General features: G+C 47.1%; 2 protein-coding genes across 4 annotated transcripts in view; both read right to left on the reverse strand.

The window, feature by feature from the left end:
• Nucleotides 1-5,587: 5,587 nt before the first annotated feature.
• Nucleotides 5,588-26,864, reverse strand: LOC100985219 (nuclear pore complex-interacting protein family member B6-like). 3 transcript variants are annotated; one of them, XM_063597411.1, is made up of 7 exons: nucleotides 20,603-21,253; nucleotides 16,953-17,135; nucleotides 13,234-13,333; nucleotides 12,926-13,070; nucleotides 8,798-8,858; nucleotides 8,653-8,688; nucleotides 5,595-7,302 (listed from the first exon to the last, which is right to left on the reverse strand). In XM_063597411.1, the coding sequence occupies exons 1-7, from the start codon at nucleotides 20,672-20,674 to the stop codon at nucleotides 6,271-6,273; spliced, it is 1,629 nt and encodes a 542-aa protein (XP_063453481.1). In that variant the 5' UTR covers nucleotides 20,675-21,253; the 3' UTR covers nucleotides 5,595-6,270. The 3 variants fall into 3 exon arrangements, with proteins under 3 accessions (XP_063453482.1, XP_063453481.1, XP_054955533.2); XM_055099558.2 differs by lacking the exon at nucleotides 20,603-21,253 and adding an exon at nucleotides 26,737-26,864 and having other exon boundaries at nucleotides 5,596-7,302; XM_063597412.1 differs by lacking the exons at nucleotides 13,234-13,333; nucleotides 16,953-17,135; nucleotides 20,603-21,253 and having other exon boundaries at nucleotides 5,588-7,302; nucleotides 12,926-13,119.
• Nucleotides 25,393-27,016, reverse strand: part of EIF3CL (eukaryotic translation initiation factor 3 subunit C like) — a 43,317-nt gene continuing 41,693 nt past the window's right edge. Inside the window, exon 23 of the transcript XR_010110203.1 lies at nucleotides 25,393-26,894. The gene's annotated coding sequence lies outside the window, so the exon portion shown is untranslated. The remainder of the gene's footprint in view (nucleotides 26,895-27,016) is intronic.

The raw sequence follows: 27,016 nt of genomic DNA on the forward strand, positions 1-27,016 counted from the left end.
TCGCTCTTTCGCCCAGGATGGACTGCAGTGGCACGATCTCGGCTCACTGCAAGCTCCGCCTCCCGGGTTCATGCCATTCTCGTGCCTCAGCCTCCTGAGTAGCTGGGACTACAGGCGCCCGCCACCGCGCCCAGCTAAATTTTTTGTATTTTTAGTAGAGACGGGGTTTCACCATGTTAGCCAGGATGGTCTCGATCTCCTGACCTCGTGATCCGCCTGTCTAAGCCTCCCAAAGTGCTGGGATTACAGACGTGAGCCACTGCGCCCAGCCAACAGATAGGTACAGTCTTTATCTGTTCGTGCGGCTATAAGAAAGTACCAGAGACTGGGTTATTTATAAAAAACGGAAATTTTGGCCAGGCACAGTGGCTCACGCCTTTAATCCCAGCATGCTGGGAGGCCAGGGCAGGTGGATCGTGTGACCTTAGGAGTTCGAGATCAGCCTGGGCAACATGACGAAACCCTATCTGTACAACGCTATGAAAAAAAAAAAAAAAAGCTGGGTGTGGTGATGCATACCTGTAATCCCAGCTACTCGGGAGGCTGAGGTGGGAGAATCACTTGAACCCAGGAGGCAGAGGTTGCAGTGAGCCGAGATCGTGCCACTGCACTCCAGCCTAGGTGACAGAGACCCTGTCTCATACAAACAAACAAACAAAACCCAGAAATTTCTTTCTCACAGTTCTGGAGGCTAGGAAGGCCAAGATTAAGTTACCAGCAGGTTGGTATCTGGAGAGGGCATGGTGGCCATTTCCAATACGGCACCTTGCTGCTATGTCCTCCTGGGGGGACCAGTGCTGTGTCTTCAAGTGACAGAGGGATGTAAGGGCAATGAAAGGGCCTAGCTCATTCCCGCCAACCTTTTTATGAGGTTACTAATCCCATGCCCTCATGACTTAATGATGCTCCACCTCTTAATACTACCAGACTGGTGGTTAAGTTTTAACATATGAATCTTGGGGAACACATTCAGACCACAGCAGATATATTGTAGAAAAGAATAGTCCGTAAATTCCCCAGCAGTAACACTTCGCATATTTTGCCTCTTATTACTTGGAGTATACTGTGTTTCATATGGCTTTTTAAACTTTGTAAAAACTGCAGCAAGTGCCTGATTACTTAGGGCTTGTTTATCTAGTGACAGACTATTCAGTCCATTAATTTTGTGCTGTACAACAGGAAAGAGAGAGAAAGAAAATGTCTTCTGCAGAGACTGAATCATCTTTATGTCCTCTATGGTAGTTGGCACTTAGTAGATATTAAATAAACAACAGGCTGGGCAAGATGGCTCATGCCTGTAATCCCAGTACTTTGGGAGGCTGAAGCAGGTGGATCACTTGAGCTCAGGAGTTCAAGACCAGCCTGGGCAACATGGTAAAATCCTATCTCTACAAAAACTATAAAAAGTAGCGGGATGTGGTGGCATGTGCCCATAGACCCAGCTACTTGGAAGGCTGAAGTGGGAGGATTGCTTGACCCCGGGGGGTGGAAGTTGGACTGAGCCAAGGTCCAGCTCCAGCCTGGGCCACACAGGGAGACCCTGTCTCAAAACAAACAAACAAACAAACAAATCTCTTTAACTCCCAAAATGGAAAGTTCTCCAAGATATATGTTAAGTGATTAAAAAAAAAAAAAAAAGGGCCAGCCTGGCATGCTGGCTCATGCCTGTAATCCCAGCACTTTGGGAGGCCGAGGGATGCAGATCACCTGATGTCAGGAGTTCGAGACTAGCCTGACCAACATGGGGAAACCCCGTCTCTCTAAAAATACAAAATTAGCCAGGTGCGGTGGCACATGCCTGTAATCCCAGCTACTCGGGAGGCTGAGGAGGAGAATCGCTTGAACCCAGGAGGCGGAGGCTGTGGTGAACCGAGATCGCACCACTGCACTCCAGCCTAGGCAACAAGAGCGAAACTCCATCTCAAAAAAAAAAAAAAAAAAAGGAAACCGCATCTCTACTAACAATACAAAAATTAGCTGGGCAAGGAGCTAGGTGATAATAGTACCAGCTACTCAAGAGGCTGATGCAGGAGAATCACTAAACCGCATCTCTACTAAAAATACAAAAATTAGCCGGGCAAGGAGCTGGGTGACTATAGTACCAGCTACTCAAGAGGCTGATGCAGGAGAATCACTTGAACCCGGGAGGCAGAGTTTGCAGTGAGTTGAGATTGCACCACTGCATTCCAACCTGGGCAACAGTGCGAGACCCTGTCTCAAAAGAAAAAAATAATATAAAGTGACCAGGTGTGGTGACTCACACCTGTTATCCCACCACTTTGGGTGGAAGCAGGAGGATCACTGGAGCCCAGGAGTTTGAAACCAGCCTAGGCAACATAGTGAGACCCTGTCTCTATATTAAACACACACACACACACACACACACAGGCAGCCAGACTATGCACTAGGAACTACCCTGGGAATCTCTTTGCGTTCTCACAACAATCCCATTTCACAGATGAAGAAACCAAGGCACAGAAATATTAAGTAATGTGTCCAGGTGCGGTGGCTCACGCCTATAATCCCAGTACTTTGGGAGGCTGAGGCAGGCAGATCACGAGGTCAGGAGTTCGAGACCATCCTGGCCAACATGGTGAAACCCTGTCTCTACTAAAAATACAAAAATTAGCTGGGTGTGGTGGCAGGTGCCTGTAATTCCAGCTACTCAGGAAGCTGAGGCAGGAGAATTGCTTGAACCCAGGAGGCGGAGGTTGCAGTGAGCCGAGATCACATCACTGCACTCCAACCTGGGTGACAGAGCAAAACTCCGTCTGAAAAAAAAAAAAGAAAAAAAAAGAAGAGGAAATACTAAGTAACTTGTCTGAGGCCACTTAGTTACCAAGACGTGGGAGCTGGGACTTGAACCCAGGCAGTCTGGCTGGATTCATGCCTGCAGCCTCTGCACTCCTGCTACTTACTGTGTGAGAAGCGCCTGTTCTGTGGAAGGTTGTGGGCTGAGATCTTTCCATGAGTTCCACTCATTTACCCCCAAGGCTGTTTTTAAAGACGGGCATGACAGTTATGCCCATTTTACAGATGGGGCCCTGAGGCTCACAAGGGCACGCCACTCGCCCATTTCCACAAAGCTATAGCTCATTAGCAGAGGGCAGAATTCGGCCGCCTCTCCCCTAGCTCGAAGGCTGTGATTGACACAGAGGTTTTTTGTTGTTGTTGCTGTTGTTTGTTCCTTTTTCTTTTTTTCTGAGACAGGGTCTTGCTCTGTCATCCCGGCTGGAGTGCAGTGGTGCGATGTCAGCTCACTGCAAACTCTGCCTCCAAGATGCAAATGATTCTCGTGCCTCAGCCTCCCAAGTAGCTGGAATTACAGGTGTGCACTAACACGCCCAGCTGTTTTTTGTAGAGATGGGGTTAGTAGAGATTTGTTTTATAGAGACGGGGTTTCACCATGGTCTCTACTAAAACCTGTCTCTACTAAACATACAAAAATTACCCAGGCGTGGTGGCACATGCCTGTAGTCCCAGCTACTCAAGAGGCTGAGGCAGGAGAATCACTTGAACCTGGGAGGTGGAGGTTGCAGTGACCCAAAATCATGCACTCTAGCCTGGGGTCTCGCTTTTGCCCAGGTTAGAGTGCAGTGGCACAATCATAGTGGCTCACTGCAGCCTCAAACTCCTGGGCTGAAGGGAATCCTCCCACCTCAGCCTCCCAAGTAGCTAGGACTATAGGCATGTGCCATCCTGGCGAGTTAATTTTTTGTGTGTTTTTATTGTCTCGAGACAGAGTCTTGCTCTGTTGCTCAGGCTGGACTGCAATGGCATGATCTTGGCTCACCGCAACCTCCACCTCCTGGGTTCAAGCAATTCTCCTACCTCAGCCTCCCGAGTAGCTGGGATTACAGGTGCGTGCCACCATGCCTGGCTAATTTTGTATTTTTAGTAGAGACAGGGTTTTGCCGTGTTGGTCAGGCTGCTCTCGAACTCCTGACCTCGTGATCCACCTGCCTCGGCCTCTCAAAGTGTTGGGATTACAGGCATGAGCCACTGAGCCTGGCCTGGTGAGCTAATTTTTAAATTTGTTATAGAGACAAGAGTCTCTCTTATGTTGCCCAGGCTGGTCTCGACCCCCTGGCCTCAAGTGATCCTCCCACCTCAGCCTCCCAAAGTGCTGGGATTACAGATGGGTGTCACCGCACCTGGCCTCTGAGGAGGATTTCATTATAAACCTGCCCTGAAGGGAGGGAATCCAATTTTACGAGAGGGTGTAGCCTGGTGAGGCCTGGATGACCTCCGGAGGCAGGGGCTTGTGCCTGGGCTGAGGCCTAAGGGTCAATGGGCAGACATGAAGTTGCCCCAGGCAGAGGGTACAGTGTGGGCAAAGTCAGGAAGTGGCAGGGCTTGGATCACTCCAGGAAGAGAGAGGAGTCATGTGTCACAGAAGCTCGAGACCCAGAGAGTGAGGCAGGCAGGCAGGCAGGCAGGGACCAAGCTTGGGCACAGCCAGGAAGGCAGGACAGGGCATGGTGGGGCCAATGGAATCATTACCCAAGTCGGGGATTTTCAGGGAAACAGCTTAGATAAGGCCAGGCATACAGTAGCTCCCACCTGTAATCCCAGCATTTGGGGAGGCTGAGGTAGGAGGACTGCTTGAGCCTGGGAGTTCGAGATCAGCCTAGGCAACATAGTGAGACCCCCATATCCACAAAAATTTTAAAAAAGGAGTTTGTGTTCCTGTAGTAGCATACTTGGGAGGTTGAGGTGGCAGTATCACTTGAGCCCGGGAGTTCAAGGCTAAAGTGAGCTGATTGAGCCATTGCACTCCAGCCTGAGCAACAGAGAGATACGCTGTCTCAAAGGAAATACAAATTAAAAAACCAGCCGGGCATGCTGGCGTGTGCCTGTAGTCTCAGCTACTCGGGACACTGAAGTAGGAGGATCGCTTGAGCCCAGGAGTTCAAGGCTGCCGTGAGCTATGATTGTGCCTCTGCAGTCCAGCCTGGGTGACAGAGAAAGACCCTGTCTCTTAAAAAAAAAAAACAAAAAAAACTTAGATAAGAGGATGCTGTGCCTCCCTGGGGGTCTTCAGTCACCCATGGTCCTGGCAAGAGAGGAGGGCCAGGAGAGAGCTTCACCCACCTGCTGTCCTGCCCATGTGACATCCCCAGGTGCTGCCATGGCCACGACTGTTGTTACACTCGAGCTGAGGAGGCCGGCTGCAGCCCCAAGACAGAGCGCTACTCCTGGCAGTGCGTCAATCAGAGCGTCCTGTGCGGTGAGTCCCCAGCACCACTATGCCACCCACCCCGAGTATCCCCTGGGCATCCTGGCATAGCCAGATGACTTCCGTGCCCCTGTTGCAATAACCACTGCTTCCAACTCTCTATAGACCACCCCTTGGGTATATCTAATGTAAGTGATATTTATTTTATTTATTTTTTGAGTCAGAGTCTCGCTCTGTCACCCAGGCTAGAGTGTGCTGATGTGATCTTGGCTCACTACAACCTCTGCCTCCTGGGTTCAAGCGATTCTCATGCCTCAGCCTCCCAAGTGGCTGGGACTACAGGCATGCACCATCACGCCCAGCTAATTTTTGTATGTTTTTCAGTAGGGGTGGGGTTTCACCAAGTTGGCCGGGCTGGTCTCAAACTCCCCACCTCAAGTGCTCTGCCCGCCTTGGCCTCCCAAAGTGCTGGGATTACAGGCATGAGTCGTGGTGTCTGGCCCTAATGTGAGTGATCTTTAACAATGAGGACTTGAAAAAGAAAACCCTGAAGAAACCTAATTCTTTGATGTCTGGATGACAAGGAAGAAGATAGAAATGGCATCAGATAATAAACAGTGTAAATGTTTATCAGAAAGAGGCTGGTGGTCGGGACCAGTAGGAGGATCGCTTGAGTCCAGGAGTGCATCTCTACAAAAAAGTTAAAGGATTTTTTAACATTGGCCAGGTGTGGTGGCACACATCTGTGATCCCAGCTACTTGGGAGGCTGAGGCAGGAGGATTGCTTGAAGCCCAGGAGGTTGAGGCTGCAGTGAGCTGTGATCGAGCCACTGCACTCCTGCCTGGGTAACAGAGCAAAACCCAGTCTCAAAAAAAAAAATCATCATAATAATAATATTTTACATAACCAACCACTTCTAAAGATTAAAAAAAAACCCCACAATTAATTAAAAACCTCAGGTCCCTCAGGCAATCATACCAGATACTGAAACAAAGCAATAACATAAGGACTGCAGTATTTATTTTATTTTTATATTATTTATTTATTCTTTGTTAGTTTGTTTTTGGAGTGTTGGAGTGTGCGTTTTGTTTTATTTTTTGATTTTTTTCTTTTTTTTGACCCACGGATTTATTCTTATTGCCCAGGCTTGAGTGCAATGGCGTGTTCTCAGCTTACTCAACCTCCGCCTCTTGGGTTTGGGTAATTGTGCCTCGGCCTCCCTCTGCCTCTTGGGCTTGGGCGATTGTTCCACCTCATCCGCCCTCCGCCTCTTGGGCTTCGGTGATTGTTCCACCTCATCCACCCTCCAACTCTTGGGTTTGGGTAATTGTGCCTCGGCCTCCCTCTGCCTCTTGGGCTTGGGCGATTGTTCCACCTCATCCGCCCTCCGCCTCTTGGGCTTCGGTGATTGTTCCACCTCATCCACCCTCCACCTCTTGGGTTTGGGTGGTTTTTCCGCCTCAGCCTCCTGAGTAGCTAAGGGAGGAGTCTTGAGATTATCACCCACTGAGGGTGGAAGAGGAGACGGTGGAAGAGGAGCAAGGAGACACTCCTTCAGATTATCATCCACTGAGGGTGGAAGAGGAGCAAGGAGACACTCCTTCAGATTATCATCCACTGAGGGTGGAAGAGGAGAGGGTGGAAGAGGAGCAAGGAGACACTCCTTCAGATTATCATCCACTGAGGGTGGAAGAGGAGAGGGTGGAAGAGGAGCAAGGAGACACTCCTTCAGATTATCATCCACTGAGGGTGGAAGAGGAGAGGGTGGAAGAGGAGCAAGGAGACACTCCTTCAGATTATCATCCACTGAGGGTGGAAGAGGAGAGGGTGGAAGAGGAGCAAGGAGACACTCCTTCAGATTATCATCCACTGAGGGTGGAAGAGGAGAGGGTGGAAGAGGAGCAAGAGGACACTCCTTGATATTATCATCCACTGAGGGTGGAAGGGGACGAAGGAGACATTCGGGAGGTGTCTTGAGGCTCAGGGGGTTATTAGTTATAGAATGTTGTTGAGTTGGAGGAGGTGGCTGGTGGCCCATCCTGTTTTTTAAAGTTTCAGCTGTGAGGTAGGGCCAGTAGGGCAATCCTGAAGAATGACGATTCTCCGCTGCCGCCATTCTGACCTGTAGGGCCGAAGAAGGGAATGTTTTCACTCATATTCATTTGATGGGCAAAAGTACCGCCACCAACACGGTCTGCACCTTCTGTTGCTGGTGATAGATTTTTGCACCTTTCCATCCTCCAGATTTCAAAATAGCAGTATCAGTGTCATAATATCACCCTTCCACTGAGTACTGCCGACAGCTGGGGAGTAAAGAAAAGTCACTGGGACACACTGTTGTCTCCACATGCCACTGTGTCTGTCTGCAAATGTAGGCAGGCTGGGGTCCTGCCCCAGGGAAGACAGAGTCATAACAGAGTAATAAAGAAGCATGTTTGAGACACAGGAGTGTCTATGTCTATCCTCATTCCTCCCTCACAGCCATCACCAGAGCATGTTTCTTGCACCAGGTCAACAGACAGTAAGAGAGGCATGAAAAGCCCATTGTCCACACATGTTGCAGCTTCCTTTTGGAGAATGTTTTCCAGGCCTTTTATGTTCTGTCTCTGATTCTCAGAACTCTGCAAGGTCAGTGTGACCACCCTGCTCCAAATCTAAGAAAACAGAGGTTTCCAGAGGAACGAGAAATTGTGCCCAGGGTCACACAGCTTGCAAGAGGCAGAGTGGAAGTTGATTCCAGCTCTGCCTGCAGGCCCCTCTCATTTCCCCTCTGTTTCCCTTCTTGACAAAGGATCTTCTTCACTCTGGAGGTGCCACCCATGAGAACAAAGAGCTCTGGAGAGATGTGGATTCCTGAAGAGCTGCAGGGGAACTGGGAGAGGGTTTTCTGACAGAACAATCTTACCTCAAGAAGTCAGTTAGGCATGGCTGTAATATTTCTTTTCACTCCCAGGTAATACCAAATTGTAAGTGCACTAGGACATAAAGAATACTTTTGTCCATGCAAAAATGAGGTGGGAATTCTAAACAAAGCAAGTTTTAAAACTGCGTTTCACTTCAAGTGTGCAAGTCCCATCACGTGTAATCATAGGACTCGGCAGCTTTTGAAGGTACAGAGGCCACACAAGAACCAGCTTAGCTGAGCATCATTTAAGGCCTTCATTTGGAATTGTCCCTGTGGGTAATAAGTTACATTCACTCTTCACTAATTTACAGTCAGGGCCCATTTGCTATTACAAATATGGAACCTCTGACACTTTGAATATTAGATCAGGGGCCCCACTGGGTGGGGATGAAGGTGTTTTTGCACAACACGGTTACCAACAGGGATGGGACTGTGATGCTTGTGGGCAGCCTTTCTCTCTGCCATCTCCCTCTGCAGGGCTTGAGCACAGAGCTGTAGGGAGAAAAATGTATCCATGTCCTGACCTGGCAGACTATGTTCAAAAGCAAGGAAAACAAACAAACCTACCCGGTTGCAAAGAGGCTTTCTTGCAGAAGGGGGGATCTGAAAAAGCCAACACATGAGAAATTGAATGTTGAGAGAGTCTAAGAGCCGTGGCATCATCTGCATCAGCACTGAACTATCCTGCAACTGCGGGGAGGAAGCTCCTTACTTTGCATTTGTGGTAGTCCTCTGCCCGCCGCCGCAACTCTTGCGCACGTTCAAACATTTTCCTATGGATTACAATCACTTTCATCAGATAAAGCACCACTTTCAGGATGATTTTAAATAATCTGCCATGTTTCTGTTATCCTCACAACTGTACCCTTACACAATCTATCTCTACCTAGAAAACGTATTTCAGATGGCTATAAGAGTACAGTCTGAGCCGGTCGCGGTGGCTGACGCCTGTAGTCCCAGCACTCTGGGAGGGCGAGGCGGATGGATCACGAGGTCAGGAGATTGAGACCATCCTGGCTAATACGGTGAAACCCCGTCTCTACTAAAAATACAAAAGATTAGCCGGGCGTGGTGGCAGGCACCTGTAATCCCAGTTACTCGGGAGGCTGAGGCAGGGGAATCACTTGAACCTGGGAGGCGGAGGTTGCAGTGAGCCAAGATCACGTCATTGCACTCCAGCCTGGGTGACACAGCGAGACTCCATCTCAGAAAAACAAAAACAAAAAAACTGTACGGTCTGATCCAAACTGTTGCTATATTGATTCCTCCTCTTGCTTACTGCCTGCTGACTTCTGAGATGATAGTTTCCTTCCCCATTCTCAGTATATCCCTAATTCATCCTTCATTGAGCATCTTTTATCATAAAGCTGTATTCTCTTTGTATTAATATCCTTACCGTGTTTCACAGGGCAGAAACAGCTGGGCTTATAAACAGGCATAGTCCTTTTGAAGGATGTGGTTGATCCTACAACAACACACTTTCCTAAGGATGACAACAACTCACCCCACCCCTAGAATGGCTGGCATGAACCGAGTTTCCACACAGTCTAGCTGGCAATGGGGTCAGGAAACGTTTTGCTACTTCACATCTTTTGGTCACTGGTAAATATTAAGGTACTTTGTTTTCTGTTTTTTGAACTCTCTCTCTCTCTCACGATATATCTTCTGACCATTTGTTTCTATTTATGCATTTACTGGGTCTAAACATTGTACAAAGGTTAAAAACAACACTCCAATGGGCGTTTCCCAGGAGGGTGGGGTTCAGTTTCTGAACTCACTTGTAGGTGTGTATTTCTTTCATATCCAATTTCCCATTTTCCTCTGCCTCTGATACCTACCTCTCCTTTTCTGCATGCTCACATTCTTTCATGCTTAGTTTCCTCAGATTAGAAGGGAGAGAAATGCACACACATGATCCACCAGCCCGTGTGGGATTCCCTCTGCTCTTCTGGCATCTGAAGGCTGTGATTCAAAGATCCCCCCTGCAACCTTTCCACAAATGAACCAACTGATTCTCACAACCGAAGGGAGAATGGACACCTCCCATTGAGGGACAAAAAAAATCACACTCTTGCCTGCTGGCAAGTCACCTGTCATTTCCAGCTCATCTTCATAGTTCCATAGTTAGTCCTATTCTTTAGTAAATATAAAGACTATTAAAAGCTTCTATGAGGTGCACTATGTGTGTCTCTGGGGTCAGTCTTGTGCTTGACACAGCGAAAGATCATTTTAGTTCAGTGTGAAAAACCAGACCTCACCAACTCATCACAACTAACTCCATCGGAAGCAGAGGATTGCTCCTCATCTGACTCCTCCTGTGTGAGACCTGATTCTCAGTCAGAGGCTGATGCCGGAACTGAGACCATCAGCCATAGAGAGATCCTTCCAGAATATGGTGTCATTAACCCCGCAGTTCACTACTGCACTTTGCCATGATTCAGGACTGGAACTCTTGTCATCGACTTTAAAGATCCTGGTTGACAGAAAAGGCAATCTGAATGCTGGGCGCATCTATTGAATTACAAATGATCGGAATGGCTCCTAAGTCAGGGTGTTATGTCCTGAAAATACGTGACAACGGCAAACCATCCACCCTGGTTTTGACTGACTTTAACAAGGTTCAGTTCACAGAGATTGAGGGCAGAAAAAGGAAACGGCCTAAAAAGGGTAAGTTTGCTGTGTTGCCCTCACACCACTTGATTCATGGTCCTGATCCTAAGGATCTCACCTGATACTTGGTTTTATAGGAAGGATGTGTAAAATTCCCAGAACGCTAGGAAACAGGGACGAAAACACTTCAAAGAGAAAGTTAATGAACTTGTTTCTGACCACAGGGCATCCTTCAGCACATGCTGTCTGGAGTGGCCTCAAACAAGGAGTGTGTGGTGAGGTGCTGAGAATGCAATGGGAGCAGGGTCCTGTCCCCACGCTACAGAAGCTCACAGTTTAATGCAAATGAGAAGCCAGTGAGGACATCACTACTCCTGCTGTGCACTTGGGAACTAGAAACACAAAACCTGACTCTGGAGGGAAGCTAAGGAAGCATTCTACTCTTGAGTTGACATAAGTGCATCTGAAGCTTCTGATCTCCGATGAGAACAATAGGGGACACCAAACAGAATATAAAACCCATGATTGAATACATCAAATTGCTAACATGGCAGTAAACAGACATGAGGTGAAGATGGAGAAGAAGGAAACCCAGGACGAAAGTCAGCCTCGCATTTGGAACCCATTTCCCTGAGTTTCATTGCTGAATTCCAGAAGGAACTACTGAGATGCAAAGAAGCACAGCAGCTTTTGCACACATGCGTGGGATTAGATGGAAAACAAGTGGATTGAGGGTCTGCCAATGAAAGCGACCCATACTGAAGTCCACTGGCTCTGGTTGAGACCCAGAAGAGTCATGCATCAGAATAGAGGTGGACAGGAAATACCCTGGCCTTTGTAGGGACTGAGCCTGCACCGACGACCTCAATTGCAGCCTGTATGGAGGACCCCTGACCATCCCCCAGAAGTAGACTCCCATCTCTTCTGCAGCAAGATAACATGCTACTAGGCCTCAATTCATTGCTAAATATTTTTTAACAACTATCTCACATTTAACAAAAAAAGATCAGTCATATGGCAGCAAAATACAATGTAATATGACCAAAACATGAAAGACTGTGAAAATGAATCTGGAGGTGACCCAAGCATTGAATTCAACAATCCAGGCTGGGTGTGGTGGCTCACACTGGGAGGCTGAGGTAGGCAGATCACCTGAGGTCAGGAGTTCAAGACTAGCCTGGCCAACATGGTGAACCCCTGTCTCTACTAAAATTACAAAAATTGGGCTGGGCATGGTGGCTCATGCCTGTAATCCCAGCACATTGGGAGGCCGAGGTGTGCGGATCATGATATCAGGAGTTCTAGACCAGCTTGGCCAATATGGTGAAACCCCGCCTCTACTAAAAATACAAAAATTATCCGGGCATGGTGGCATATGCCTGTAGTCCCAGCTACTCAAGAGGCTGAGGGATAAGAATCGCTTGAACCTGGGAGGTGGAGGTTGCAGCGAGCCAAGATCATGCCACTGCACTCTAGCCTGGGTGACAGAGTGAGACTCTGTCTCAAAAAAAAAAAAAAAAAAAAAAATTTGGCCAAATGTGGTGGCACACACCTGTAATCCAAGCTATTCAGGAAGCTGAGGCAGAATTGCTTCAAACTGGGAGCAGAGGTTGCAGTGAGCCAAGATTGCACCATAGCACTCCAGCCTGGGCGACAGAGCGAGACTCTATCTCAAAATTAAAAAAAAAAAAGGCTGGCTGTGGTGGTTCACGCCTCTAATCCCAGCACTTTGGGAGGCTGAGGCAGGTGGATTACCTGAGGTCAGAAGTTCGAGACCAGCCTGGACAACATGGTGAAACCCCATCTCTAGGAAAAATACAAAAATTAGCTGGGCGTGGTGGTGGGCACCTGTAATCCCAGCTACTTGGGAGGCTGAGGCAGGAGAATTGCTTGAACCCAAAAGGCAGTGATCTGAGATTGTGCCATTGCACTACAGCCTGGGCAACAACAGCAAAGCTCCATCTCAGGAAAAAAAAAAAAAAAAGAGAGAGAAAGGAAAACCAATGCCAGTACTAGCAACTCCTCTTCCCCCGAAAAAATGACAAACAAGAATGTAGGAAGGGAAAGGAATTATACAGCTTAAACTAATAAAGCAGAAAGGACAAACTCAATTTTGAACCCACTGAATTTGCCACCAATATTGTAGAAAATATTCTCAAGGACTTTACAGTTGTCTACTTTGATTGGCACATGGTTCATACAACAGTATTTGTGTCAAGGCACATCTTACTCTTTTTTGGCGGTCTTCCTCTTTCCACTGATTTTGTCATGATGGTTGATTTTCGTTGTCACCTTCATCTTATGGATTTTAGCTCTAACTTTTCTTTTCAAATGTCTCCGTAGAGTAATGACGTCTTTCCGGCCAATTTTATTGCCTGGAAAGGAAGAAACTCTTTTCTTTGTGTGCATACAAATGGACCTCAGCCCTTGGTGAGAGTGAGGACAGGAGAAGGTGAGAAACCTGAGGGGAAGAAGCTGTTCTTTCCCTTTCCAGGGCAAACTCATTTCCACACTATGGGGACTCCAACAGAGCCATACCTTCCTGTCTATGTCGGTTGGACCTCCAGGCTCTCTGCTGTACATCTGTGGATCCATCATGTCCATTTTCAGACTGGAAGATAGTCTTCAGGAAAGACAACTAGGAAATAATAATATAAGAATGACGGCTGGGCACGATGGCTCATGCGTATAATCCCAGTACTTTGGGAGGCCGAGGCAGGTGGATCACGGGGTCAGGAGTTCAAGACCAGCCTAGCCAAGATGGTGAAACCCCGTCTCTACTAAAAATACAAAAATTAGCCGGGCATGGCAGCGGGCGCCTGTAATCCGAGCTACTCGGGAGGCTGAGGCAGAGAACCGTTTGAAGCTGGGAGGCGGAGGTTGCAGTGAGCCGAGATCACACCACTGCACTCCAGCCTGAGCGACAGAATGAGACTCTGTCACACACACACACACACACACACACACACAAACACAAAAGAATGACATGAGGCTGGCACGGTGGCTCACTCCTGTAATCCCAGCACTTTGGGAGGCCGAGGCAGGCGGATCACCTGAGGTCGGGAGTTTGAGACCAGCCTCACCAACATGGAGAAACGCTGTCTCTGCTAAAAATACAAAATTAGCCAGGCATGGTGGTGCATGCCTGTAATCCCAGCTAGTTGGGAGGCTGAGGCAGGAGAATCACTTGAACCCAGCAGGAAAAGGTTGTGGTGAGCTGAGATTGTGCCATTGCACTCCAACCTGGGCAACAAAATTGAAACGCTGTCTCAAAAAAAAAAAAAAAAAAAGTCCAGGTGCGGTAGCTCACGCCTGTAATCCCAGCACTTTGGGAGGCTGAGGCGGGTGAATCACAAGGTCAAGAGATGGAGACCATCCTGGGCAACATGGTGAAACCCCGTCATTACTAAAAATACAAAAATTAGCTGAGCATGGTGATGCACGCTTGTAGTCCCAGCTACTCGGGTGGCTGAGGCAAGAGAACTGCTTGAACTCAGGAGGCAGAGGTTGCAGTGAGCCAAGATCCCACCACTGCACTCCAGCCTGGTGACAGAGTGAGACTCCATCTCAAAAAAAAAAAAAAAAAAAAAAAAAAGACATGAATATACTTCACACAACGGAACTGTACACTTCAACACGGTTAGATGGTAATTATCATCTTATAAGTATTTTACCACAGGTTATCATGTTTCACAACTTGAAAAGGAAGTAATTACCTTCAGCTCTCTGAGTTCTGGAATTTGTAACATTTCACCCCCTGCTCCTTCCTGATCTGCACTGGAGCCTCTTCCTTCTGTCCCTGCTCTACTGAGAGTTCACTTTCCCTTCCCTCACATCAGCTTCATTGAGGCTGGTTTGAACTTAACGCAAAACATTCTCACTAATGACTGAATTCCCACCAAGATTTCCATATTATCACAGTATGCTTTTAATCTTCTAAGATATTAAATATTTGTTCTCATCATAGCGAAAATGCAATGCAAATCCCATCTCAGATGTGGGTCAGATACCTATGAATCTCCTGAGGTAGTCATTGAAATGACTTTTTTCTTGAGATGGAGTGTCACTCTCAACCATGCTGAAGTGCAGTGGCGCTACCTTGGCTCACGGCAACCTCCACCTCCCAGATTCAAGCGATTCTTGTGCCTCGGCCTCCCAAGTAGCTGGGATTACAGGTGCCTGCTACCATGCCTGGCTAATTTTTGTCTTTTCAGTAGAGATGGGGTTTCACCATGTTGGCCCATCTGGTCTTGAACTCCTGACCTCAAGTGATCCACCTGCCTCAGCCTCCCAAAGTGCTGGGATTACAGGCATGAGCCACCACACCTGGCCTGAAATAATATCTTTCAAATTCTTTGTAGAATTTGTTTTTTCCTGATTTCTGCACATAGGATCAAAAAAAAAATCATGTACTAGGATTTCGAGAGAAGCAATGGGTAATCTAAAAAGATGAAAAGAGCAACCACGTCAATCCCACAACTACTGCTAGATTTCATAGGAAAGGTAGCTGGCCCAGTTTGGAGCTAGGAGAAATGTCAAACACATGAAGAAATGACAAGCAAAGAAATGCCATCACGCATGAATGCTTCATGGCACCCATGATGTCCCTGCTTAGGAGGTAATGGTATAGATGACTAGATGACAAGGACAAAGATGAGAGGTGAGAAGTTGTCCAAGTCCAACAGCTCAACTGAACTTTCCTAAATGGAACTGTTAAAAAGTGGTAAATTTAAAAACTTCCCCTGGCTCACGTGGTGGCTCACGCTTGTAATCCCAGCACTTTGGGAGGCTGAGGCGTGTGGATCATTTGAGGTCGGGTTTTGAGACTAGCCTGGCCAACATGGTAAAACCCCGACTCTACTAAAAATACAAAAATTAGCTGGGCATGGTGGTGGGCACCTGTAATCCCAGCTACTTGAGAGGCTGAGGCAGGGGAATCGCTTGAAGCCAGGAGGTGGAGGTTGCAGTGAGCCGAGATCACACCATTATACTCCAGCCTGGGCAACAGAGGGAGACTCGTCTCGGGGGTGAGAAGAAAAAAAAAAAAAAGCTTCCTCCAATTTATACCGAAAATTCTCTGTTCAGGACTAAGTGGCATAGAGAATGTTAAATGTGCCTAGATATCTTCATAACTCATATATTTTCTGCTTTCTACATATCTTGAAAGGCAGTGCCAAATGACGTGTAATTATCTAGGTGGTTAAACTGAAACATACTTCCTCTTCCCTTGAATATAAAAAAGCATTGTGGTATTAGTACTTTTATCTTGGATCATTGTTCAGAAGGAGGTTCAGCCCCCAGACAACCACATTTTTACTGTCATGAATGGCAAGACAAAATGTAGAGCTCAACTTACCCAAAGGAAAGAAGGCTCAAAAGACAAATTATGGCACAACTTAGCAGCCAAATTCTTACCAAGTACAGACTTTTGACATACTGATCTCTCTCCAGTTGCAAGTGGGAACATGCACTTTGAATGATGTCATTCAAAATTACCCTGCCCAGACACACTTTTCATTGATTCTCTTGGAAGGCAGTTCTAAGAGATTCTCTGGGGCTTCCTCTGCATCATGAGACGCAGTGCAGTTCTGCCCTTCACCTTCCGGCAGTTTGTCACCTCGTCCCTATGACCTCAGAGGAACTTTGTCTCAGGCCAATTGTTTGTTCCTTGGCCTCTTTCATTTCCCCTAAAAATCATTTGCTGCCCCTCTAAATGGCCTACATCTCCATCTATCTCCCTCTCCCCTCAGAAGAGGGTGCTCTTTAAGCATCAACCATCCGGCCCTTCTAGCAGTCTCATTTTTCAGCTGGTTCCCATGTTTATGCCTGTTCTATGTTTTTCTTTTCCTGTTAAGCTGTCTGTCGTCAGCTCATTTCTGCAGTGAATCTTCAGAGAGGAGATTGGAAGCTTTCCTTCCACCCATACGATAGAACTATAAAGCAGAAGAGTTTAGAAAGAATTTCCTATTTAAGTGACGAAACCTCATACTCCATTTGTGATAAATAGCACAAAGGTTAAAAAAACTTATTTTTGACCAAAAGCTCTGTTGACATTCTATTAAACAAACACCGACCTATTTAATTTTCATAATGTAAATGGCAGACATTTTCATAATTCTTATGCTAATAAATCATTTCCCTGATTGTTTGGGTAAAATCACATATTCATAATGAAGTCCAGAAATGTGAATTGTTTTATATAATTTATTCTTATTTGTGATTACAAGTATACCTCTACAGAAAGTTAGTATACTCACACAAAGGTAATTTGTGCAGAAGAGAATGGTAAATGTGTAAGGTCTCAGAAACTCAATAATGATAATTATCAAATTATCCAATTTTTGTGGAGATGGGGTTTTGCCATGTTGGCCAGGGTGGTCTCGAACTCCTCCACAAAAGTCAGTCTCACGATGACGATAGACAGCCAGAGTATTGATAACCTGGAATAATAATAGTTGAAATAATGAAAAAGTCAATGACACCGACAATATTTCACTCAGAAAGAATCATCCTTAGAAACCGTCAACCTCCTCCAAAAGGTAACCACATCCCTCAGATATCACCGTGGGATTCCACTGCTACAAAAAAGAACAGAAGTTACAAGTCTCATGTTTTTCAGATGGCTGGTAGTGTTTTTAGGCATTGCAAATGTGGGGTGCTGTCTTTCTTGGTATAAAGCAGGGATATCCAATCTTTTGACTTCCCTGCCTATATTAAAAGAAGCAAAGTTGTCTTGAGCCACACATAACATACACTAACACTAACAATAGCTGATGATCTAAAAAAAAAATTCTTTTTTTTTTTTTTTTGGAGACAGAGTTCCGCTCCACTCAGTCGCCCAGGCTGGAGTGCAGTGGTGCAATCTCGGCTCACTGCAACCTCCAGCTCCTGGGCTCAAGCCATTCTCCTCCCTCAGCCTCCCGAGTAGCTGAGATGACAGGTCTCTGCCACCATGCCCGACTAATTTTTGTATTTTTAGTAGAGATGAGGTTTCACCATGTTGGCCAGTCTGGCCTTGAACTCCTGACAGGCGATCTGCCTGCCTCGGCCTCCCAAAGTGCTGGGATTACAGGTGTGAGCCACCGTGCCCAGCCATTTGTTTTTGTTTTTGTTTTTGTTTTGGTGTTTTGTTTTTGAGATGGGGTCTCACTCTGTCACCCAGGCTGGAGTGCAGTGGCGTGCTCTCGGCTCACTGCAACCTCTGCCTCTCAGGTTCAAGTGATTCTCCTGCCTCAGCCTCCTGAGTAGCTGGGAGTACAGGTGCCTGACAATGCACTCAGCAAATTTTTGTATTTTTTGTGGAGATGGGGTTTTGCCATGTTGGCCAGGGTGGTCTCGAACTCCTGACCTCAGGTAATCTGCCCGCCTCAGCCTCCCAAAGTGCTGGGATTACAGGCATGAGCCACTGTACCTGGCCAAAATCTCCTAATGTTTTAAGAAAGTTTACAAATTTGTGTTGAACTGCATTCAAAACTGTCCTGGGCCACATGCAGCCCGTCACTCATGGCTAAGACAAGCTAAGTATATATAAAGTAATTATCTTTTCTTTTTGTTTGGAGACAAAGTCTTGCTCTGTCACCCAGGCTAGATTGCAGTGGCATGATCTCAGCTCACTGCAACCTCCGCCTCCCGGGTTCAAGCGATTCTCCTGCCTCAGCTACTGAGTAACTGGGATTACAGGCGCCTGCCACCGCACTCGGCTAATTTTTGTATTTTTAGTACAAACAGGGTTTCACCATCTTGGCCAGGCTGGTCTCCAACTCCTGACCTCATGATCCACCTGCCTCGGCCTCCCAAAGTGCTGGGAATACAGGTGTGAGCCACTGCACCTGGCCAGTAGTTATCTTTTCTTTAAAGTTATTTACTTGTTTTTTAAATTGATGCATAACATTGGATGCATTTATTATATATCACATGGTAAAAGAATCCCTCTAAATAATACTTCTCTCTTGGATTATATGAATCTTTGTCATTTAAAGCTCAGCATAAGTAAAAAAAAAAAAAAAATACAATGAAGAGATTACTTCATTCACAAATAAGTATCAAATTTTGGTGCTTAAAAATTAACAAGGTGGGCCGGGCGTGGTGGCTCACGCCTGCAATCCCAGCACTTTGGGAAGCCGAGGTGGGTGGACCATGAGATCAGGAGATTGAGACCATCCTAGCTAACACGGTGAAACCCATCTCTACTAAAATTACAAAAAATTAGCAGGGCATGGTGGCACGCGCCTATAGTTCCAGCTACTTGGGAGGCTGAGGCAGAAGAATCACTTGAACCCGGGAGGCAGAGGTTGCAGTGAGCCGAGATCGCACCACTGCACTTCAGCCTGGGTGACAGAGCGAGACTCTGTCTCAAAAAAAAATTACCAAGGCGGAGATCATGAAAATGGCATGAATAGTGTGGGATTTCTCTAAGATTGTTGATATTAATTCCATTAGACTCTTATGTGAGTGAAGATGAAGACTTCCCCTGAGTAAGTTCAGACAGCTTGTGATAACATTTCTACATCGATTCCTCAGGATTTAACTATATATTCTTGAAAACATCTCAATTTTAAATGTTTCTTTCAAGATGGTGAATTAAACAGAGATAGCCCTTCATCAGGTTGAACTCAGCATATGCTGAGTCTGAAATGGAAATGATGGAGTTAGAGAACCATACAACAATGGTAATGATTTCAGAAACATGGTGTTGAGCAGAACAAAGCAGACACAAAAGAGTACCTATGGCATGGCATGCATCTGTATACGCGAAATTCCAGAATAAGCAAGCTAACCTATGATAAGAAAGAGACTGGCTGGGAAGAGTGAGAGTTCACTTTCTGGGGTGACATAATAGTGTAGATCTTGGCTGGGCACGGTGGTTCACGCCTGTAATCCCAACGCTTTGGGAGGCTGAGGCGGGCGGATCACCTGAGGTCGGGAGTTCAAAACCAGCCTGACCAACATGGAGAAACCCTATCTCTACTAAAAATACAAAATTAGCTGGGAGTGGTGGCACATGTCTGTAATCCCAGCCACTCGGGAGGCTGAGGCAGGAGAATCGCTCGAACCTGGGAAGCAGAGGTTGCGGTGAGCTGATATTGCCCCATTGCACTCCAGCCTGGGCAACAAGGGAGGAACTGTCTCAAAAAAATAAATGAATAAATAAAATAATGTAGATCTTGAAAGGGGGTTGGTTTATGCTGGTGTATGTACTTTCCAAAGTTAGTAAACTTACACTTAAGGTTATATATTTTGGCCAGGCGCGGTGGCTCACGCCTGTAATCCCAGCACTGGGAGGCCGAGGCAGGCAGATCACGAGGTCAAGAGATGGAGACCATCCTGGCGAACATGGTGAAACCCCATCTCTACTAAAAATACAAAAATTAGCCAGGCGTTGTAATCTGAGCTACTCAGGAGGCTGAGGCAGGACAATTGCTTGAACCCCGGAAGCGGAGGTTGCAGTGAGCCGAGATCTTGCCACTGCACTCCAGCCTGGGCGACAGAGTGAGACTCTGTCTAAAAAAAAAAAAAAAAAAAAAGTCATCAAACCAGATGACACAAATCAAATGACATTTCACTTTGTTTTGGTCCATTTTGTTTGTTAGAGACAAGAGTGCAGCGGGGCCATCTCGGCTCACTGCAACGTCCAGCTCCTGGGCCCAAGCGATCCTCCCACCTCAGCCTCTCCAGTAACTGGGATAACAGGTACGCACCACCAGCCCAACTAATCTTTTTTGGAATTTTTTGTAGAGATGGGGTTTCGCTATGATGCCCTGGCTACTCTTCAACTCCTGGACTCGAGTGATCTGCCCACCTCGGCCCCCTAAAGTGCTGGGATTACAGGCCTGAGCTGTGTAATTTCATGCCGCGTGACACAGCCCAGTAAAAAGGAAGAAACCCCGCGGGTCCAGCGTCTACTCACAGGGGTGGGATGATGGCTGATAAATCCCAGCAGGAGCCAAAAGAGGAGCCACCACCGCAGCCGCAGCCGCATGTCCTGGTCCTTTCAGGGCGCCCTGAGGCGGCCAGGACAGAGGTGGAGGTGGCTTAGGGCAGGGGGGAGGGAAGGGGACGGGGACCGGGCCGGATCTGAGTTGGGGAGGGGGAGGGGAGGGGGAGAGGAAGGGGAGGGGAAGGGGGGAAGTAAGGGAAGGGAAAGGAGGAGAAGGGGGCTGTTGGGCACCTGGAGGAGGTGGAGGAGGAGGACGAGGAGAAGAAGAAAGGGGTCTGGGAAAGGATCCGGTTCAAATTAAGTTCTCAAGCGCTGGTGGAAGGTTTAGCTACAGGTCACGGAGAAGATCAGGGAAGCAACAGGACACGCGGGGCAAGGGAGCGTGAGGCTTAGGAGCAATTAGAGGGAGACAAAAAGGTTCTGCTATCCACCAAACCTTCTTCGGTCTGGGCCCTCCCTTGGCAACCCTGGGGCTTTATACTCCCTCTCCACCAATCCCTGATGACCCCGGTGGTGCCTCACAATGGACAACGCCAAGTAGCGCCCGCATCATTCCAATGACCCCTCCCCCATCTCAGTCTCCCACACTCCTCGCAAGGACAGGTCCTCTCTGGAACCTTCACAAACCTGATTTCTGGTCCTCCCCAACCAGCTCCCTGTCCCTGCTTCTGGGCGCTCCTTCCTTCCTGAGATCCCAGGGTTCCTCAAGGTCACTTTTGGCGACAAAACATAAAAAACAAATGATGGCAGGATGGCAGGAAGAACCTCATACCCAAGCAGGGTGCCAGGTTTTACAGCCTCCGCTCAGCCATTCATATCCTAAGCAACAAAACATCAGCAGGATGCGGAAGGTCCCGATAGTAAACCATCTCCATCACATCCATGTAGCCATCCGTCCATCAACCTGTATCTCAGGAACAAATGTAGATACATTCATTTTAAGCATGCATGGTACATTTACAAAAATTAACCTGACTTATTTTGTTCCAGCAAATCTCAATATATTTGAGAGCAATCAAATCACACAGCATGTTTCTGATCATATAACTGTGCTAGAAGTCAATGATTAAAAGCTAATTCAAAATTATTATTTGCTTGGAAATTCAAAGTGCCCTTAGAAGACATAAACGTAAGAAAGAATCCAAAATGAAACAAGATTGCCTTTCAACTCAATGATAAGATCATAACATGGCAATAAAATGTCTCCCTCTGGCCTGGGAATTCCTCTTTGTGCCACAAGGTTGTGTGATCGCAAATCACCCCTAACCCACCTAGACATTTTAACATCCGAAACCGAGTGATGATGTCCTTATCTATATCATCTTACTGCCTGTGTGTGTGGACTTTAAATTCTGAACCCAAATGAGGGGGAGAAAACCAAGTTGACTTTCATGATTGACCTCTCAGGGATGTCCAAGGAATCTGTGCATTTCAAGAAACAAAGTTCATCAGCTTCTCTCCTAAGGTATTTGCCCACAATACCCAGAGGGCTTGGCAGCATCATGTGTGATGGGTGGGGAGCTCCAAGCAGGTGGGCAGGACCCAGGGGCCTGGTGACCAGGACAGACCCCCACTGTCCATCACCTTTCCTGGCCCTGTCCTCTGCTAAACTTCCCACAGGCCTTCTGCCCGATCACACAGAGTATGCCCAAACTCTCTCAGGCCTCTGGCAGCTGAAAACCACTGCTTTAAATCCCTTTACCATTTACTATGACATAAGGTTATTGTAAACAGGAAATATTCTATTGATGCTACAAATGGAAAGCCAATGCCTTTACCATAAATAGAAAAACAACCCTAAGAAGCAAGCAAAACAAAAACAAAAGAGGGGCTGGGTGTGGTGGCTCACGCCTGTAATCCCAGCACTTTGGGAGGCCGAGGTGGGCGGATCACAAGGTCAGGAGTTCCAGACCAGCCTGGCCAATATGGTGAAACCCTGTCTCTAATAAAACACAAAAATTAGCCGGGTGTGGTGGTGGGCACCTGTAGTCCCACCTACTTGGGAGGCTGAGGCAGGAGAATAGTTTGAACCCGGGAGGCAGAGTCTGTAGTGAGCCGAGATTGCACCACTGCACTCCAGCCTAGGCGACAGAGCGAGACTCTGTCTCAAAAACAGCAACAACTACAAACAAACAAAAAACAGGGTTAACAAAAGTATGGAATTCAATTCTTTTTATATGCTGCAGCCACGTTCTGGCCCTAGATTTGGCTGGGCATGGTGGCTCACGCCTGTAATCCCAGCACTTTGGGAGGCTGAGGCAGGCGGATCACGAGGTTAGGAGTTCGAGACCAGCCTGACCAACATGGTGAAACCCCGTCTCTACTAAAAATACAAAAATTAACCAGGCATGGTGGCACACGCCTGTAATCCCAGCTACTCAGGAGGCTGAGGCAGGACAATCCCTTGGACCCGGGAGGCGGAGGTTGCAGTGAGCCGAGATCGTACCATTGCACTCCAGCCTGGGTGACAGAATGGAATGAGATACTGTCTCAAAAAAAAACAAACAAACAAACAAAAAAAGAAGCCCTAGATTTCAGTTGTGTTGGTTGTAAAAGGAGAGACCAAGTAAGTGGGGGTTGAAGTCAGATTAGAGCAAAACTGAATGGCAGAGAGTAGTATAATGTCCATGAAGGGCTGCTAGAGTCACCGTGATCATAGCCCAAGCAGAGACAGGGAAAGGAAGATGTGAGCAGAGTTTGGGGTCTTGAACAATGGAGGTTATTCGTGCAGCCCAGGAAAGGCTCCCCAAAGCCAGGATCAACCTCCCTTGCAGGCGGTCCCTCATGGAGGCATGGCCAGGCACCTTAGATTTGAGACCAGCTATGTTGCTACTGACCAGCTGTGTGACCCTGGGCTGGTTTCCTTCCATACAATGGGAGTGCCAATGGCTGCAAGTATGCAAAGACCGTCTGAGGATAGGAGGAAGCAATCTGTTGAGCACCCATGTACCTGAGTGTCATCACCTCCCAAGGGCATCCTTCGTTCCAGAGCTGGCACCTTGGAAGGCCCTTGGTCACTGAAGGCAGTGATGATGGTAACAGCAGTAAATCATCATTTACGGCTGATGAGGGAAGGCCAGGGGTAGGGCTCCTAGGTCTTGGATAAGAATGAGGGTCTGGGCACTCCTGGGGACAGCTGAGTGGTAGGACTCCTGGGTCCCCAGGGGGCAGGTCCATCTTCAGTGGCATTGGGCCTAGGCTGGGATGCTGAGTTATCCACTGGAGCATCAGCAGTACAGGCAGGCACAGACGCAGTGGATCCATCGGAGGTGGCAGGTGTAGGATCATCTGGTGAGCAAGTGGAGTCACCAAGCCTGGCTGACCACTACCCCCACTACCCCCACTATCCCCACAGACGATGCCCTGTCCCTTGCCTCATGCTCCGGCAGGGTACAGGCTCGCACCTGGGGCCTCATGGAGCATCTCTCTAAGACCTCTGTGTCCTGGTCATTGAATGGGCACTGGAGTCACCCAGGGCCATTGGAACAAAGAGGAAGAATCAGGCCCCACGATGTTGTGGGAGAGTGTTTAGCACAGGAAAATGCACAGAATACATGCACGACACGGGGGCACTGTCAGTGTGGGAGCAATAGTTTACAACCTCCAGCCCTAATCTGAGCACTCTCACCTGTGCAATCTGAAAGGAACAGGAGACTTGCAGGAAAAAGAGTGCCTGGATTTAACTTAAAGGAACTAAAATGTTGGAATTTTTACTCTTGATATCCTTCCAAATCAACTCTCTCAATGTTCCCATCCTCAAAACTATCATATGGGGTAACTGAGGCAGAGATTTACTGACTCAATGTCACTCAGTTGATTCTGAGTTCACTGCTGATTACATCTGACCAAACTGCTTTTTCTGAAGTCTACTCCGTTTCATCATGCTGGTGATGATTTTGTGCAGCTCTGGGACAAACTCCACCTGGCTGAGGATAAAGCAAATCTGCGGTGACTTAGTCCTCCTGTCATTTCCCGTCAGTTCCCCACTCTCCTCCTCTGCCCCTCCACAGTCTCCCATGCAGGCTGACACCATATGACGGCCTTAATGGAGTCCACCGAGTATTTCAGGTTCTCTCCTGGGCCACTTGAAAGTGGATGTACACATGGGATTTGCTTTGACCCAAGAGATGTGAGTGGAAGTGAAGCGTGTCACCTCGAGGCAAAAGAGTTGGGAGCCATTGAGACTGGCCACCCTCTCCTTCATCTCTTAGAGCAGCTGACAGCTCCCATATGGAGGCTGCTCCTTTATTCTCGTGGCAGGATGAGGGCATGTGGGGCACAGGGCACAGGAGAGCCATGGAGGATGTGCAGCATGGGCAGGAAAAGAGCCTTCAGTGGTGTACATTTCCATCGTTTGGGGCTGTTTCTTACCTACAGTGATACCTAGCCCATCCTAGCAGGCATGCACCATCTACCCCACACTCTGTGATGCAGCCTAGCCTGCCGTCAGAACATGAACTGGTGGTCAGACACACGTAGGTTTCAGTTCCAGCTCTGCCTCTTATTGACTGTAACCTCAGGCTTAACTTTCAGTCTCTGAGCCTCAGTTTCAACTCTGTAAAATGAGGTGGCTATACCATCTCAGGTTGCAGAGAGAATTAAATGAAATATAAGTGCATGTAGAGCATTGAACCCAGGGCCTGGCACACACAGTGAGTAATCAATGTTAGCCATGTAGCTTCATGATGCATACTGATTGTCAATATTCAGACAATCCAGTAAAGTATTACCAAAAATAAAAGTAAACTTATTTGCATATGTATTCTTTCAATCTTTATTTTTAAACAGGGTAAAACTATGCATATTCTTTCATAGCCAGTGTTTTTCTCTTCATAGTATATTGTTAAAATAATTTTATCTTGGACCGGGTGCAGTGGCTCACACCTATAGTCCCAGCACTTTGGGAGGCCACGGTGGGCAGATTACGAGGTCAGGAGTTGACACGAGCCTGGCCAATATGGTGAAACCCCATCTCTACTAAGAATACAAAAATTAGCTGGGCATGATGGTGCACACCTGTAGTCCCAGCTACTCAGAGGCTGAGGCAGAGGAATTGCTTGAACCCGGAAGACGGAGGTTGCAGTGAGCCAAGATTGTGCCACTGCACTCCAGCCTGGGTGACAGAGTGAAACTCTGTCTCTCTCTCTCTCTCTCTATATATATGTGTGTGTGTGTGTGTGTGTGTGTGTGTATCTATATAAATCTCAAAAATAAAAGATCATTTTTGAGGTTATCATTTTAAAAGACAAGATAATGTTCAACTTAATGACTAATTTAATTATTACTATTGGACTTTTTGTAGACTGCACAGAGCATTCAAAACAAATGAAGGAGAATAAAAAATATTACATGTTGTAAAATAAATGTGATGTGGTTAATTCTCTTATTCAAAATTATAGAACATATATATGTACTATAGAATGTATTTCTTATTATGAGTCATGTTAAAAAGTAGTTTAGAAGCTGTTGATTTGAATTTCCTTTTCAAATTTTGCAGGATAATTTTTTTTTTTTTTTTTGACAGAGTCTCGCTCTTTCGCACAGTCTGGAGTGCAATGGCGTGATCTCGGCCCACTAAAACCTCCACCTCCTGAATCTAAGCAATTCTCCTGTCTCAGCCTCCTGAGTAGCTGGGACTACAGGCTCACACCATCATGCCTGGCTAATTTTTGTATTTTTAGTAGGGACGAGGTTTTGCCATATTGGTCAGGCTGGTCTTGAAGTCCTGGCCTCAGGTGATCCACCAGCCTCAGCCTCCCAAAATGCTGGGATTACAGGCATGAGTCACCATGCCCAGCCTAAACTTGGCAAGATAATAAATAACCTTTTTAAGTGTCGTTGGGCACTTGTCTGGTTGTTTTTCTTTAGGTTACCATGCCAGCAATGATTCCTTTTGAGTTTCTGACAGAAGATAGTGGTTTTCATCCAAATAAGTCAACTACTCTACCCCATCCCTAAGCCACTTGTATGGAAAGAAAAAGAGGAAGAAGCCAGTACTGTGACTGTGTAAGCTTCCCCCAGCATCACCCGCTATGAGATGTGTGGCAGCTGAGACCCGGGAACTGCTCAAGGGCACCAGGCCCCATCTGTCTGCACTCACTCACCTTCCTCAGGTACTCGCATGGGCATGTCACTGACTTTACGTGCTGCTGCAGCTCCTTGGTGAGCTGGCCCTGCTCATGGGACAGGAACTGTGGGGTCAGGACAATAGAGAGCTTCACCATTTGCAGAATGAGAACAGGGGCTCATGATGAGTGCCAACCTATTAGATAATTTAAAAAAAAGTGTTGAATGAGTGGAAAAACAAGGTGATGTTTGAGTCTATAGTGGTCAAGGGCTTCAGAAAAGGACAGAACCAAGTTCAAATTCCTGTACTTTGAATTT

Source organism: Pan paniscus, chromosome 18 (assembly GCF_029289425.2).
Source record: "Pan paniscus chromosome 18, NHGRI_mPanPan1-v2.0_pri, whole genome shotgun sequence".
Lineage (NCBI taxonomy): Eukaryota > Metazoa > Chordata > Mammalia > Primates > Hominidae > Pan > Pan paniscus.